Source organism: Ornithodoros turicata, chromosome 2, assembly GCF_037126465.1.
Source record: "Ornithodoros turicata isolate Travis chromosome 2, ASM3712646v1, whole genome shotgun sequence".
In the NCBI taxonomy this organism is placed as follows: domain Eukaryota; kingdom Metazoa; phylum Arthropoda; class Arachnida; order Ixodida; family Argasidae; genus Ornithodoros; species Ornithodoros turicata.
Window position 1 is genome coordinate 137,538,039 of NC_088202.1, and position 16,118 is coordinate 137,554,156.

Genomic DNA, 16,118 nt, shown 5'->3' on the forward strand with positions numbered 1-16,118 from the left:
TGGGGGAAAACCCTTTTTGTGAGCGAGGTTGTTGTCTAACCATATCCATGCGATAATTTCTTTCGGAACTTTCGCGATATTGCATTAGCTCTTCAGCATGTCGACCCATATGAAACAAAGCACATGTTTTTGAATCATCGTAAGTGGTGCTTATGATTGTATTTGAGAACGCTGGGGCCAGGAAAACCGGAACAAATATAAACACTGATTTACGTTGCTTCGGCGTTCTCCCGGTTCCTCGTGCCTTTGATGCAGCACAAGTACGTTCTGACAGTTTCAGTTCACCGTGGTGAAATGGATGACAAGCATATATGCTGCTGATGTACATGCTGGCCGTATATCCCAGTTATCAGTGTTGGAGACAGTGGGAAAACTACAGCCAAAGCATCTTCGCTTTCTACATTTAGTTACATGGGACAGTCTTAAGGATAGCCCCATTATCGACAGTTAGGAGGTAATCCCCTTGCGGTACTTCACTATTGCGGCCAGAATGACTAGAGATCACTATATAGTGCATACTTTGATAACCATGTGGGTTTGGCCCAATGTCACTCAACTGCACATATCTGCATATGTTCTTATCTTGCAATTTAAGCAGCTCATCGAAGCTTTGCACGCAGCAAGCTCAATACCACTGTAGTATCCTTTGGTTTTTTTTGGCAGCAATTTTTTTTAGATTCTATCTCACCCTGTTTCTGAGGGAGCAGTGGCTAGTGTTACAAAATTATGTGTGCATGAAAATTCGGACAGTGTAAACCCTCACTCTCCTAAACATGAGTATTCATTAAAACGTGTATTCATTCGGAATCACTTATGCTGAATTATCGAGTGCATGTCATTTGCATTGTATTTCATTCCTTTGGAAACGAATATTGCTATGGAGAAACATTCTCTTTTTGTAAACATACCAGTATGTGGTATTGGGACTTGTTTTTGAAACATGGTGTAACAAAATATATTTGTATATACAAATATGCATTACTTTCCTTCAAGAATTCACGTGCATGCGCTGTGAACACAAAACTGGAAATAAATACATCAAAAAGAGTTGTCAGGTGCTAGCTGATAATGATACAGCCACAATGTCTCATGGATTACTTGTCCAAACAATGGCTCCAACGTAAGCTAATAAAAAGTAATACTATATACTTTCTCCTGTATACTGTGGCTGTATATGGCACAGTCCGATTATACATTAGCGATTCGTGCAAGTAAAACATGAAAGTAAATGAGGTAATGTTAATAATAAAAAAAGCATAAAACAAAAACTCATTCCTGACATATAAAAGTTACATAGAAGTATTATAATGGGCTACAAAAAAAAGAACATACACAACAAAACGTGTTATCCGTGTTGCGTTCAAATATGTGCGTGAATGACGCTGACAAACATGAAAGAAAAAGAAAAAAAATCGCTTTATGAGTATGTAATGCTAATTTCAATCTGCAGTCATGAGAAAGGAAGTCTCTGTCATGGGCCATGTCAGTACGTAGAGGAATTTTGTGTACACCAATACTCTAGCTTATCGTTTGCGTGGAGGCAAACATGAAGCCACTAGAACAAGCCACTCCAAATTTCGTGGTCTGAGACAACGGAGACCACACAATTATGGAGACCACAGCTCACCAGCCAGCTGACTAAAACAATTTTGAGATATATGTTCCGTGGGACATTAATTGTTTGCATGCAAGGATTGCTGTTACTGATTACTACTGTTATTGCTGATTGGATACTTAAATGAGGAATGCTAGGTGTTTTACTGCGCCCCCTTGAATTCAACAACAGAATAAATAATGGACTGGTTACGTTGAGCAACATAGTGAAGCTAAGCACTGTTGCCTGTCTATCAATATGCAGGTTTGCCATTTAGCAAATTTAGAAACTGGAACGTTACAGAATCAGGTCATGTCACTAATGAGAAAAACGTTTTGGTTTTGAAGGTTGTGGAGGTAGGAGTTTCACAGCCGTTCTTTGTTTTATTTGTCACATGAATTGTCTTTATTTCTCAGACGATAGTGTTCTTGTTCACATTGCAAGTTTAGTTCTTGTTCTTAGTCATTTGTCCTTACTGTATGTTGCTTTTGTGCGATACGTAATCCAAAATCATGAATTTTAGTGTATGGTGATGTCCATAATATATTTTCTGGTAAATGTTGTCCTGCAACACTGAAATCAAGTCATGTGACCGTCAGACATATATGCCGTGCGACAATATATACCTTGTAATGTTAGCCGATTTCGGCATGGTAGCCGCAGTCATGACCAGCTGTTGACCGCAGACACGAATCTGAAACGATTGTGGCTTGTTCTTGTATTGTTTTAGCATAAAACCTCCATGGCCACAAGAGAGACAGGGGAAATACTAGTAACAATAATAAAGAAGAAGAAGACAGAGCAATGTTGGGACTAAGTACCCGACATCACAACATGCTGTTGTCCGCGAGGAAGCATAGGATGGCTAAGACATTTTTTTTTTTAAAGCAGACAAATTTTTTAGCTGCATTTGCTCAATCTAACAGTGTGCATAGACTTGCTTAGTTACCCACAGAATGAACTGTATAAATGGCACCCAACGCATAACAACTTGACATTATATGTACAAAAAGTCCTCGTAATACATACTTGAATGAAAAAAGATGACATGTCATGCATTCTGCCACAGCATTGTTTAGCACCGTTTACGACAACGCATGAAGACAGGAAAGAATGGCGTGCCCTCATAAGACCATTTCCAGCGTACGACTAGACTAACGTGTATGTTAACTGTATGTTTCAATGTATAACTCGCACCTGTTATTGTACATAAATACTGATATTGCAGTACTTGCAGTACTTATTGTTACCGTTAAATTACTGTGCGAAGATATCACATCTTTGTTGAAATATGCAAGTCCTTAACTGCCAGAGCACTGAGGACAATACAGGATACAATGCAGAAGTTCCTGTGTTAAGAACTAAAAATGCGGTGCTTGTATAGTTGAATTAACAGGCTTTAGTAAGCCTACTGCAAAATGCTTGAATGTGCAATAAAATGTTTCTTCTTCTGTCTTGATATAGGTTGCCAACTTTTACTTCGATATATTCAATGCATCAAATATAGCAAAGCGGAAAAAAAAAAATCATGCTAATCTGCTGTTCCCATGTTTAGTCAATATTTATGTGAAGTCCCATTTGAATTTTTCTCATCAGTACCGAAATTTGTTATTTTCGGACAAGTAACAGATAAAGCCTGCATTTTGAATAATTGGGTGCTAGATATACATCAAAATTACAGCCCAGAAAGACAGGGTTACTGCGAGGTAAACAAAAAACTGTAAAACAACTAACACGACGTTACAGCACGAAAGGTGGGATCTTTTCACGTAAATTTGGTTTTGCGATCAATCCTGTATCTCACGTCTATCTTACACTTGGTGGTTTCCGGTATTTTTCTACAGTAACGCTTTTTTTTCTTCATTTCTTGGTGTCCTTTGTACATTGAGAAGAGTGCATAGCTTGAGTGTAGTGACGCTTTTGCAAAAGACAAAAACACTCATATCAAACTACGGGGTTTGGAAACAAAGAAATTTGCAGCTCATGAAGGAATTTCTACGGGAACTCATGACTTTATACACGGGGATATATTCTCCGACAAAAATGCCTTTTGCGCTTCCATCGAAGCTTCGCTGGCTGTCATGAAAACGTTGGCACGTCATTTTGCTTCGTGGAAAAATAATGTGACGGTGATTAGAGCCACTGGACAAGCTCGGCACCAGGGCACTGTCAGCGAGCGGAGAGCTTCGATCTTGTCTCGCGTTATTTGCTCTTTCTCGCTATTTCACCCGTCTAAATCTTTCTCTACATCCACGAGACCCAAAGACATGAAGTTGGTCACTGACTCTCCGCACATCATGGCATCTGCACTGTCTGCAGACAGCAGCACCAGACCAGGACGATTGAAGCCGCCTGCTAGACTGGCGTAGAAGACTAGAACGACATATCATTTTGAAGTAGTATCCGCGTAAGACTTGTTTATAAGAATTGGTTTCTAGTCACGTCCTCCTTTTTGGGGTAGCTGCTACGTACTGACGCAGCTATGAGATGTCGGAGCTCCTGCAGATCCTTGACCGTGCTCCGAAGCAGAGCTTCTCTACTGACTCTAATAGTGATATGTCCCTCTGGCTCTATAGTTTCTTCTAATTGGTCAGCGCTCACTTTGAACTAGGGCTATTTTTCTTTCGGGGGGAGGTGCGTTGCAAGTTCATGTTAATTATAGCAGCTTTGATATGCCATGCCCACAGGCCTTCCAACAGCCTGAGCTGTAAAGGCTTCTCGGAAAAAGAAAGGCGTTCGTAGCAAGGGAGGCAAGGCTGTCACTGCCCGATCTCTCGGTGAAGCAATCATGCTCTGTCGACTCGGAAGTGCTCTTGGGGGGGAAAAACCACAGCACGTGGCTGCTATATGACAGGGCTCTCAAAAGTGTTACAATCTATGTGGCTTTCCAGCGGAAATATCTCCTGGTCCGCAACGGCGTGATATGTGAGAGAATTTAGCGTAAAACTTTGGTGAAGACTGCAGCAATACATTTGAAATTATAGTTAGAATCCAGTACCCAATCTTGTACAAGTGGAGATGAAGCAAAACTGGCTCAACACGTCTACTGATTTGGCAACTGATATGCGTCTGACTGGTATGACATCCAGCGGTTGCGAACTCCTTTTACGTGGGGAACGGTTGGTACCACTGGTGTCAGTAAAGAGTGTGCTTCAACGTAATCCCTGTGTGAGACAGTCAAAAGCAGTCATAAACTTAACGTCGTAAAAATTATTATCGATAGCCTTCTTCACTGCGAAGAAGGTGTCGCACAGCAACCCAAAACTGACCTGGAGCAGTAAATACAAAAACCTGCACTTCTTGTCTTACGTAGATAATATAGTAAATAGTACGTAGATAATGAATAAAGGGCAACTGAAGATACAACTGAATACTAGAATATTTAAAAAAACTCCAATGGTTCCTGTGCTCTGGTTACATGTCGACCACCATTCGGAACTCTCAGCACACAAAAAAATAAACAAATAAATAAATAAATAAAATAATAATAATAACAATAAGAAGGCTGTTCTTGTGCATACAAGAGGTAGCACATCTTAAAAACCACTTGCAACGACAGCATTTGTTACAAAATATTGCCTCTAACTTTTAGAATGGTAGGGCCAAGAATGTGCCAGGACACTTCCACACCCATATATATTACCCGGCGACTTCCAGCCGCCACCGTCATAAGTAGGTTCGACTCAATAAATAAAGTAAATAAATAAGGTCATCTCGTCCAGTGAGATGATTGTCAGTCTTCCTGTTATGATGGGGGTCACGTGACAGGTTATAAGCGGTTCGTAAAAGAGAGAGAGAGAGTGGTGAAGACAGCACTATACCACTAGTGTGTGTGTTGTGTGCAGAGACTCGTAACTGTGTGCAAAAAAATTAATACAGACGAAGAATAAGATGTCGTGCACCAGCTGCACTAGCTAGGAGAGTAGCAGCAGCGGTGGCTGAGTAGTGACAGCATGGGGTGCTGCGAGGGGTCACAGCGGGAGAACATCAGCTGGAAAGAGAGGAGGACACAAAACACACTTGTAGAAACGTTTGGCAGCCCGAGATTTCTTGTCACGCCCGCAGTTCAGTTAAGAAGACACTTCGAGTGCAATTGCTGATAATGTGATTTCTCTTACATTGCATCCCCATCCCCTATCTCCCATCTCTCATCCCCATGCACAATGGCCCCCGGGTATAACCCTATTTCTCCCTTAACAAACCATGCTAAGGGACTGCAATCCAGGTGATGTTTTCAGACATGTGAGAGAATTCGATTTCAGATTTCATTAATAAAAATGACATAAACAAAATACAGAAGCCGACACTGAAGATTTTCCTTCCTCAGGTAGAAAGTACCTGAGTACAAAGTACCCTCTTTGTACCTGAGGAAGCGTGGACCTCCACGCGAAAGCTTGTACAAATCAAACTTAAACAAAAATCTTCAGCGTCGGCTTCTGTATTTTGTTTATGTGATCTACAGGACTTGACTCCCCTCTTCGTATACGCTTCTGTTAATAAAAATGAGTATAATTACTTTTATCAGCAGCGTTATCAACAAATTTTTGTTCACAGCCACCAACTTATGTCGTTCTCTCGTTCAAATTTACAAGAATATCCTCGCTCGAATGTAATGCCCAACTCTTGCACGCCAAATTTGGAAAAGCGGCATCGGGCATAATAGGAGAGGAGGAAAAGCTGCTTAGAGACCTCAAATATTACCACACCATCCACAGCTACACGACAACAGAACTGTTTCGGTTTTTGTGACATGCTACTGTGGCATCTACAAGTTGTAAAATGACCTACACAATACGTGTTCACGTACATCCCCATAGCACTTAAACAACGCTTGTCAGGAAGAATGAAAGATTGCAGATTATAACTAGGGCCCTGTGTTTTAGGGTAAAACCTGAAACAACCCAAAAAGGAACATGGCAAAGTGCCAATACAGCCACCAATACGGCGACTGGAGGACATTGTGCATTGGACATTCAGCACAGCTGTTCCGTATCTTCTGTTTTTCTGAAGTGTTCAGAGTTCTTTTTTTTTAAAATTCTCCTCCTGAAAATCTACTTTTCCACCCAATATCACTCTGTTTTACTTCTCCCGAAATAAAACCCGATTTTTAACTCCCCGATTTAAAACAAACAAACATAAAAGCCGAAAACACAGGGCCCCAATTATAACTTATTCCGTGGGCATTTGCTCTTACTCTGTACCATTGGGGCGGCTCGATCTGACTCGGATTATGTTGATTATACAAGTTTTAACAGAAAGATACTGTGTGATACTGTACTATTGCCATGTAATACAGAGCAATAATCTTAATACCACGTAAATATTTAATCACCGTGGTACATTTGAAATAAGGCAGCACATGCTTAATAATTTGAGATTGAGATTACCTTCTCTTGTTACTTCTAGAGGCAAACTGTCTGCATTGTAAATTTTCTTTTGTCAAGGAACATTATCTGTTTCTTCAAGAAGCGTATCAATAAATTTTTTTAACTACCACACGTTAACACCAAACTGTTTTAATACATGCAAACAAAAGCAAACGTGATGTGTAAACAAATACCTGTGTGTGTGTGTGATTTCTTTAACGTTACTGAAACTGCACTTCAGCAGTTACTTTGGCCATACAAGTGCTATATAAATGCACTAGCAAAACGGAGTCCCATATTGCATGGGGCGCTAACCCTAATTGCAACCCTGTTGAAAATAGTACTCACTTCAGAGGAGCAACAGCCATGTTCTTCCAGAGCAAAGGCAACTGAGCATTCTGGATGCTATGACAAAAGAAAAGAAAAACAGGAAGTAAGCCCTGTTAGCTTGCACAGGGAATGATGGGCACATGACAAGCACAATGGTCTTAGTGGCTCCTCACATACCAGATACCCAGTTATCAATTAGTGATGCAACATCTTTTGTGCAGCACCTGTGAGGTTGCAGTGCATGAAGACAGTTCGATATCAAGGATATGTTCTTGTTGCAGGCCCTCAATAAATAAGATGTGCAGAGAATGTCTGTAGGGCCTGGGAGTTCCCCGTAGTTCCCCCCTGAGGGTTCCCCGTAGCATATCACTTTACAAGTGCAGAGTGCCTCTGATGAGGGCGTGTCCAGCAGAACTGTCTTCTGCCTGAAATACAGTCAGCCCTCGATTTATGAACACCCTCGGTTCCCCGAAAAATCGTTCATAAATCGAGGGATTCATAAATCGAAAATTCCGTTAAGTGAGTACTATCGAGCAAATGGAACAGTATTTCCGAGTTGATATTGTGTTTATAATGCAGTATATTGTGTAATTTTGCTTTGGACCATGCCTTCTGCTGTATCAGTCTCACAAAACACAGATGTTAGCGCACACACTCTGTTTATTATGCAATACTAAATAGTTTAATTTTGCTTTGGACCATGCCTTCCGCTGTGTCAATTGAGGTCAGGAACACTTCTGCAAAAACCCGTTTGTTGTTCGGATTTCGAGGGGTTAAGAACCGAGGGTGCAATACCTCGAAAACGTTTTGTCCGTTCAGGCGTCATTCATAAGACCACGGAATAATCCCTTTGAAGGTTTTTGTTGGCCTCGGAACGATCCTTTCATAAATTGAGGTCAAGAACGCTGGGCAACTCCTAGTTGGTTCCCAGAAATTCCATTCATTATTCGAATATCGAGGTTCATAAAACGAGGGAAAAATGCATGTAAAAAGTTTGGTTCCTCGTGCTAGTGTTCATAAAACGAGGGAATTCATAAGTCGAAGGTTCATAAACCGAGGGTTGACTGTACTTACAATTTCTAACATCTGGTCTTTCTCTCTATGTACTGTGTCACCAAATTGCTGGATTTTGCCTTTGCATTAATTGTGCCGAATAATCAACACAGAGTTATAGCAGGACCCGCTTGCTGCTTGGACTGAGGTCTCGCTGAAGGACCCACCACTCACAATCACGTGAAACAAATTTGGCCCTCTGGCAACAGCTCCAGAAATCATCTGCGACTGCAAATGGGGGGATGAACCATGGCAAAGCTGCTCATACCCTTCACTACTTACTAGATGCGCGTTATGTGGCAGTCGATTATACTACGAAGCCACAGGTTTGAAATCGTGGGATTAGGTAGGATCCTCTATATGCATCGCTAATCTGGCACACTGCTGTAGCAGACGCTGATGGAACTTTACGCAGTAATGGTGCGGAGGAGGAAGCAAAGTGGGCTTTGCAAAGTCTACGTATTGCATTTTTAAAGAAAAATAATTAATTTTTAATTAATTTTTAATTAATTCCCCCCCAAATACCTTCCAAAAATGCCCAAAAAGTCAGCCGATACTGGTGTCCCACAAAGGTGAAAGTCTTGTGCAAATCCCTGGGTAGACCAACACCGTATTTGAAGTGTACGATGCAGTATTGCATTTTTAAAGAAAAATAATTAATTTTTAATTAATTTAAAGAAAAGAAATTAATTTTTAGAATCCACCTAGCAAGGCACTTGCTAGGTGGATTCTAAAAATTAATTCCCCCCGAAATACTTTCCAAAAATGCCCAAAAAGTCAGCCGATGCTGGTGTCCCACAAAGGTGAAAGTCCTGTGCAAAGCCCTGGGTATAGACCAACACAGTACTTGAAGTGTATGATTCAGTATGCGATAGCACCAGTAGTTGGGTTGCCACCAGCAACACCACTTTCCACGAGATGTAATATCAGGGGCTAGAACCTTAAAACCCTCTTGCTTGAAAAAAAGAACAAAAAAAGAGAGTATGATCAGCACCTTCACTGTAACAGTGCTTGACAGGCTTTGAGTACATCACATGCAACTTTGCTTTAGCACATGGCACCATTTGAAACGGTTCAGGCGACCTCTCAACATTAGAGCTTCACTGCAATGCACGAGGTCTATACAAGCAAAGCTGGCTACACAGTGGCACAAACTAACATTTTTGCGACACACTTCGATTCACTGTAGTGAACTATATGTCAGTTGCACAAAAGTAACGACAGAAATGTCACCGTTATATTTATGTAAAAAAGATGCAAGACACATGAGGCTACTTCTTTTTAATGTTACTATAGGCTTGTCTTTTCAGGATGATATCAAATACAACTCCTCTAGAAATTTCCCTCTTTCCACTGTTTTCTCCACGACATGACCAAAAGGGTGGACAAGCACTCCAGCTTGAGTTCAGTTCATTTTATTTTTACCCTTTCTTTATATAGTACTTCTGCGGAAAGCATGCGTGACCTTGTTCGGGCAAAGCAATTTTTGCAATTCACTTTGAAAGGAATGTTAAAGCAAATCAGAAAAATGCAATTCGTAGTTTGAAGAATAATGCGGTTGTAGCGCAACCTTTAGTCAACACTTCGGAGTGATAACTAATAGTAGAGCTGGGTCCTTCCATGACAAATGATCTCTTAAAATCACTCGATCGGCTGTCTGATATTTTTCTGCTCTGCTTAAGTATTTTCTATACATCGTGCAAGTGAGAAAAAAAAAAGAAAAAAGAAAACCAGTCTTATCACGTAGTAATGCTAAAAGTGATAAAATACCTCAGTGCAGGGGACGCAAAGAAGAGACGATCATGAGGCTCTTCCTGATAGTCTCTTCTTTGTGTACCCTGCACTGAGGTATTTTATCGCCTTTAACATCAACTACCGAGCAGCCCGGTTTTTATCACCCGTTTACATAGTAACTCGGAAAACATTGAGTTTTTGCTCTTTTTTTTGTTAAATTTTTTGAGTACGTGCAATTTCATGGAGCACCCATTTATTAGCCAGGAATATATATCTATCGTAACAGTCTTGTTTGTGCTTAGAAAGTAAGTTCACACTGCACTTTTTAGCAACCTTGTAAAATAAACGAGCCATTGTAGCGGGAGTACTAAGTCACCCACTTTGCAAAAGCCGTAACTGATATTCAGCCACAATTGAAAAGGGGGGCAAAAACACGCTCCGTTTCCCTACTCTAAGAATGACACGCGACATGACCGCTGCTTTTGGAGCAACCTTTAATGAGTGACATCAAAATGGTTATTCTACAATGGAGGGGTATGGGCATGTCACACAACCTTTCACATAGGCTGACTGAGAAACACATCTATCATAACTGCAAATAACATTGGGCACAAGACCGACAAGGAAAAATAAGGAAAGCACATCAGATATGAAATGTACTCCCAAAGGATGAGACAGTTTGAGGGCTGCAATACACATAATGTCTGACAGTGGAATTAATGCCAATCATGCGAGCCATTTCAGAAGTCACGTGAAACTCAAAATGACTGTGAAGAAAAGCATCACCACGCACGTTTTAGGTAATAACTAATTGCTGTGTGTCATTTTTGTCATTTTGTCATTTTTGTCATTGTGTGTCATTTGTAAAGGCATCAAGTTTCTGTTAACTGGTGTGCTACAGCACGTACAGTTATATATGTTCCGAATGATATGCCTGTAATCCTCTTACAATGTCAAAAACATTGCTGTACAATCAATATAACTTAGCTTCAACACAGATGAACAGATTGCTTTCCTTTTCTGACAAGTATACACCAGTACCTTGTACGATAGCTATACAATGATATCCAAGTGTAATGTACACAGATCTTAGATTAGTACATTATATTTTAAGTTATGATATTTACAGTTCACTCTGTCATGTGTCAATATCGCACAGAAAGCTTCCTGGCCAGTATGTTTCATTGCACATGCTTTAAACATGACATGTTTCACCGAAAAGCTCAACACTGTTCTTATGCCTCACATTGAGGCTGTGGCACCATTTCTGCAATCCGTGAAATAGAGGCACATTTCCCAACGTGAAAGAAAGAATCTGTCGTTCAAATTTTTGCACGTAAAATAACTGCATATGTAGATGAAAATGTTCAAAATTGCACTGCACTGAAAATCGTGCCAGTCTTACATTAGCAGTCTTGCCGAGTAGCACAGAGTGATGCACATCTTTAGGATAGCAAGTGGCATGGTTAAGTTTCTATGTGAGTTACAGTCACTCAAGCTTACTGTTGTATTTACCACATGCAATATGTAAGCTTGTTATTGCTACATTGAATGTCTGCTATTAGAAATTTTTCATACTTCATGTCATACAGTGCTACATGTATAGCTTAGATGAGAACACTGTACAATACTTCTATCACTCATAAAGTTACTACTTATAATAGCTGCATCTATAAAGCAAAATCAAATTAATTGGCCCTCATAATTAATGACACAGTAAAAACGAAATATTTACAACTGGCAGGAGAAACTCATGGTTGAATATTCAGTCCCTGTTACGAAAAGTATATCTGTAATGAAAGTCACGGATCATCATGACTCTAAAAATAAAGAAAAAAAAAATAGCAAAGCTTTAGTGCTGCATCAGAAAAGTAAATTTCTGTGCAAGAATCCCATGAAATGAAGAGAAATATAGATCCCATTTGTGCACAAGCATTTCAGTTACAGTGTCTGCATTCTTAGCTTTCAAAGCATGGCAGGAGCCATGTGACAGAACCCCATGAGAGAGAGAGAAAGAGAGAGAGCTCTTTCGAAAACATGTGCTTTATGAAAGATGGTATCTACAACAGGAATACAGACCCTGTTTGCATTACACTAAAGCCACTGAACTTTCCATCTCTGATGCTGCAATTAAGCACTGTCGTATTGCTCACCCCCTTTCCCACATCGTGTGTGTACGTACATAAAACAATTATTATGAGTTGGACAGCTGGGGCACATGACTTAGACCACAAATGTGAGAAACACATGTATATAGAAGGGGTACCACAGAACTGATGCCAATGTTGATACCAACACCTACAGCTATGATAGAGCTGTCCTATATACCGTATTCAAAATACACAATGTCTGGTTAGAGTGGGGGGAACAAAAAGGAAAGGGAAAAAGAGTGTGGACTAGCTAACACTTGTGCAGAGTAAAATGGGCAAAGACGGAGACAGGTGCCTGTCTTGATTGCTTTATGCACGTCATTCTTGACAGCCTGCCCAGCGTCCGAGCATGCTCTCCATCCCGGAGATGGCCGTCGCGCTCTACTCTATCTGTTTGTACGGGCTAACGAGTTCACTTAGAAAAATACCAGCCCAAAACCCACATGTGATATGTCTACGGCATGACAAGCCTCAGCATTCATATAGGCGGCTCATATTTTCCACCTACAAAACGGTGAGAAGAGTGGCCCATTTCATTCCTCAGAAACCCTGCTCATGAATGGCACGTTGCAAGCCTTAGCTCGTGTCAATGATAAAAGCATCACTGAGAGATGTGTAAGAAATCTAAATATAAAAACTCATTGCTTCACTGTGATCAGCTGCCTTTACTTGATAGCAGCCATCCTGTGTTGTTGGCATCTTTTTTTTTTTTTGGGAAGGAGAGGTTATTATTTTGCTTCGTGACATTCCCACCCTGGACATGATCTCTGAGTAGGAGGCGCAAGTCTCCTCCCCCAATGGGCATTCAGGGTTTGTGACCTCACAAGGGCTGGTATCAACGAAAGGCGAGCCTTTTTATGCATATATCTGACCACTAAATCTAAAAGATAGTGCAGTGCTTCATGTCGAACACAACAAACACTGAGAAAATAAGGGGATTGAAAAAAAAAAGATAAAAAACAAGGTAGAGACAAAATCCGATCCTTTTTTTTTTTCAAACAAAGATACTAGTGCTCTACTAGAGCTCTGTGCTGGGAATATCTCTTTGGTAAATAAGTATAAAAAAGAAAAACGGCACATGAAATACTGCCAAAAAAGAAAAAGAAAACAACAACAACAACAAAAAAAAAAAAAAAGTGAGAGGTACCAAACCCACAAGAAAACTGCACTTACAAACATGCAAAAGACAACAAGAAGTACAATCAAATAGACAAGGTAAGTCGTTATCACTTCCCAGATGAGCGTAGAAAGCCCTTCACACAACACTATATATTTCTTGCTACGTCCACCAGGGGAATGCCACCGTATAGTTGCGTGATGTAGTGACCCCGTTCGCAACTAAGACCACCCCGCAGATAAGTGTCCACACAGTCTGCACTGAACGACACTGCAGCACAGATATTCTTGTCCAGTGTGTCACCACGGTAACAACCACGTAGTATATGACCGCTCTACTGCAGCGGTGCGTGGTTGAGAGACCATTCTGCGCATCCATCGCGCACTACCATGACTATGCACATTATAGTTGTGTCTCAGGGGGACAATGTGTCGATTCATTGCTGTCGCACTCGAATATGGGCAGTAGCTGACATTTTCTACCGCAAGGTTTAGAATGCTCGTGAAATGTAATTAAACATCCTAAAGCTATATTGCAACTGAACGGTTGTGTAATTTCTTGACCATGCAAGCATTGCACGCGTTCCACGGCAGCGTTTTGATGCAGTCAGTGTATTAATACCGGCATACTGATTGCACATGTCCAGAATGCACATTATTATTAGACCCTGAAGTTTTAGGGTTAAACCCGATTTTCCCCCGAATTTGCACCCCGAATCGAGGTTCACCAGTTTAGGGTTAAACCCGATTTCTACCCGCAAAACTGCACCTAAGCTAGGCACCTCACGGCAATGACATACTAATTTTTCACAAGATACACGGTTGATCTCAACGTCTGATACTCTGGATAGGCTGTACAACGAATGTTTGTTCGACAACAGAGCCCGATTTATCCCCAAATTCAGTCTGATGGTAATTTTTCCGCCCGAATTTGCACAAATTTTCGACATCGAGTGATTGACCCGAATTTTACCCCCCCGAATTTGGAAAAAAATAAAACCCGAAAACTTAAGGGTCTAATTATTATGCGCATATACTTAGCTGGCACCAAAAAACGACCGGCACAACAACTTTATGCTCACGCTCTTTCACACAGCCGAGCCCCGACAGCAATGAATCTTTCAAAAATGTGTCCTGCCTCGAAGCTGCGAAACCCAACAGAAACTGGGGAGGCAGAGGGCATGAGGGACAAGAGAGAGAGGAGATAGGCAGTCCCCTTTTCTTTTTCTTTTTTTTCTTTCTTTCTTTCAATACGGGGAGAATTTGTTTCGCTCCGACTTCTTGCTCCCATTATGTGTGGAGCCCGAGGCAGCTGCGGAGGCCCGAATTTTGGCGGTGAGGCCCTTGTGGCCATGGCTGGAGGACAGGTTGCTCAGCTCGGCAGCCAGCAGGGCCAGGGGTGCGGCTGCCGCCGTGGGTTTCACCAGTTGGCTGAGCGGGATTGCCAGGGGACTCGGGGTCATGGTGGTGGTGGTGGTGGGCGGGGACCCAGAGGTCGAGGCAGGGTTGTGGTTCGAGGTCATGTCTAGGGTCAGGTTCTTATGCAGTTCCATGCTGCGGAGATACAAAAAGAAAACAAGGAGGAGGAGAGAAGTGGGTATATATGGAGGACGGGGTTGTTGAAAAAAGAGCAAAAAAATGAAGGGGGAGAAAAAAAAGAAGGGGAAGGGAGAGGGGATGTCTCGGATTAGAGAAGAGTCTGAGCGGACAGTGTCCAAAACAAGAAAGGACAAAAAAAGAAAAAAAAAAGGCAGAAGAGAGCCATGCACACACACACGCCAACACGCACACACATATATAAATTGAGGAAGGCAGAGAGATATATAAAAAGAGGATCAAACAATAATGGTAGCAAAATTATAGTAATGTGTGAAGCAGAGTTGGGAGCTGGGGCAGTTACCTAGATTATGAAATTTGAGTTTCATAATGGTGGTCTTATGGAGCTGCTGCATTGGCTAACACACAATGGACTTCATGTCAAACTGAAAGTCGGCAGCTCCCTAAGACTCGTGTTTTCGATAAAGGATAACAATTTACTGCACCAGCAGAAACTATTTTTATGCCGAGCTCTTGTAAACAAGGAAAAGGAAATCTGCTCCCAACAATGGTGCATGAGTTAACACAAAACAGCACTTAAAAGTATATACTAATGTAAACACCAGTCCCTACGAAAGCAAGCTAAGATAATCTACAGCCATGCTCATCTACTTTGGCAGTTCAGGATGCCCAAAAAAAAAAAAAAAAAAGCATCGAGTTATTGTGCAAAAGATATTTTAAGCTGTTTCATACTCAAAACAACATGTGTCACATCAAGTAATCAAATACCCCCAAAGTAGGAACTCCTTTGTAATAATACTCGTGATACAACTACAAGGACCTAACTCTAGTTCTCTAACAACTAATTCAGTAAGCAATGAAAAAGGATTAGCCTTATGACGTACTGCCAGGGGCTTTCTGTCATTTACAGGAATTAGCACACCTTATGATATCAGTGATCTTGAAGATAAGTCGACCCGTTTCTTCACACCACACTACGTATAGAGACAATCTCAAAGAAATCATGCCTTGCATGATGCCTACCTTACGCTCGCGTTTCTTTTTCGCTACCCTTGACACTTATAGCAGGCTATCACAGCTAGAAGGGAACCCCCGAACTTCTTCAATGCCCTTTTCGTTTTTCTACATAATAAATTACTACAGGTCAACATGGTGCTAAGCACCCTAACATTTCCTGATGTTGCCCGCTGGTTTCCTGTGACTCGAGAAATCGTGTGC

The 16,118-nt window shown here is 41.2% G+C and overlaps 1 protein-coding gene across 10 annotated transcripts in view; it reads right to left on the bottom strand.

Moving 5' to 3' along the window:
* Positions 1 to 1,612: 1,612 nt before the first annotated feature.
* LOC135386212 (poly(rC)-binding protein 3-like) overlaps positions 1,613 to 16,118 on the bottom strand; it is a 417,863-nt gene continuing 403,357 nt past the window's right edge. For 3 of the 10 annotated variants that reach the window (XM_064616021.1, XM_064616022.1, XM_064616023.1), the window contains one exon: positions 12,105 to 14,897. In XM_064616021.1, the coding sequence (XP_064472091.1) occupies positions 14,591 to 14,897 (307 nt within the window). In that variant the 3' untranslated portion in view covers positions 12,105 to 14,590. Of the gene's footprint in view, positions 5,586 to 7,308; positions 7,366 to 12,099; positions 14,898 to 16,118 lie in introns of those variants that run through there. The other 7 variants (XM_064616024.1, XM_064616020.1, XM_064616018.1 and 4 more) reach the window with 5 other exon arrangements.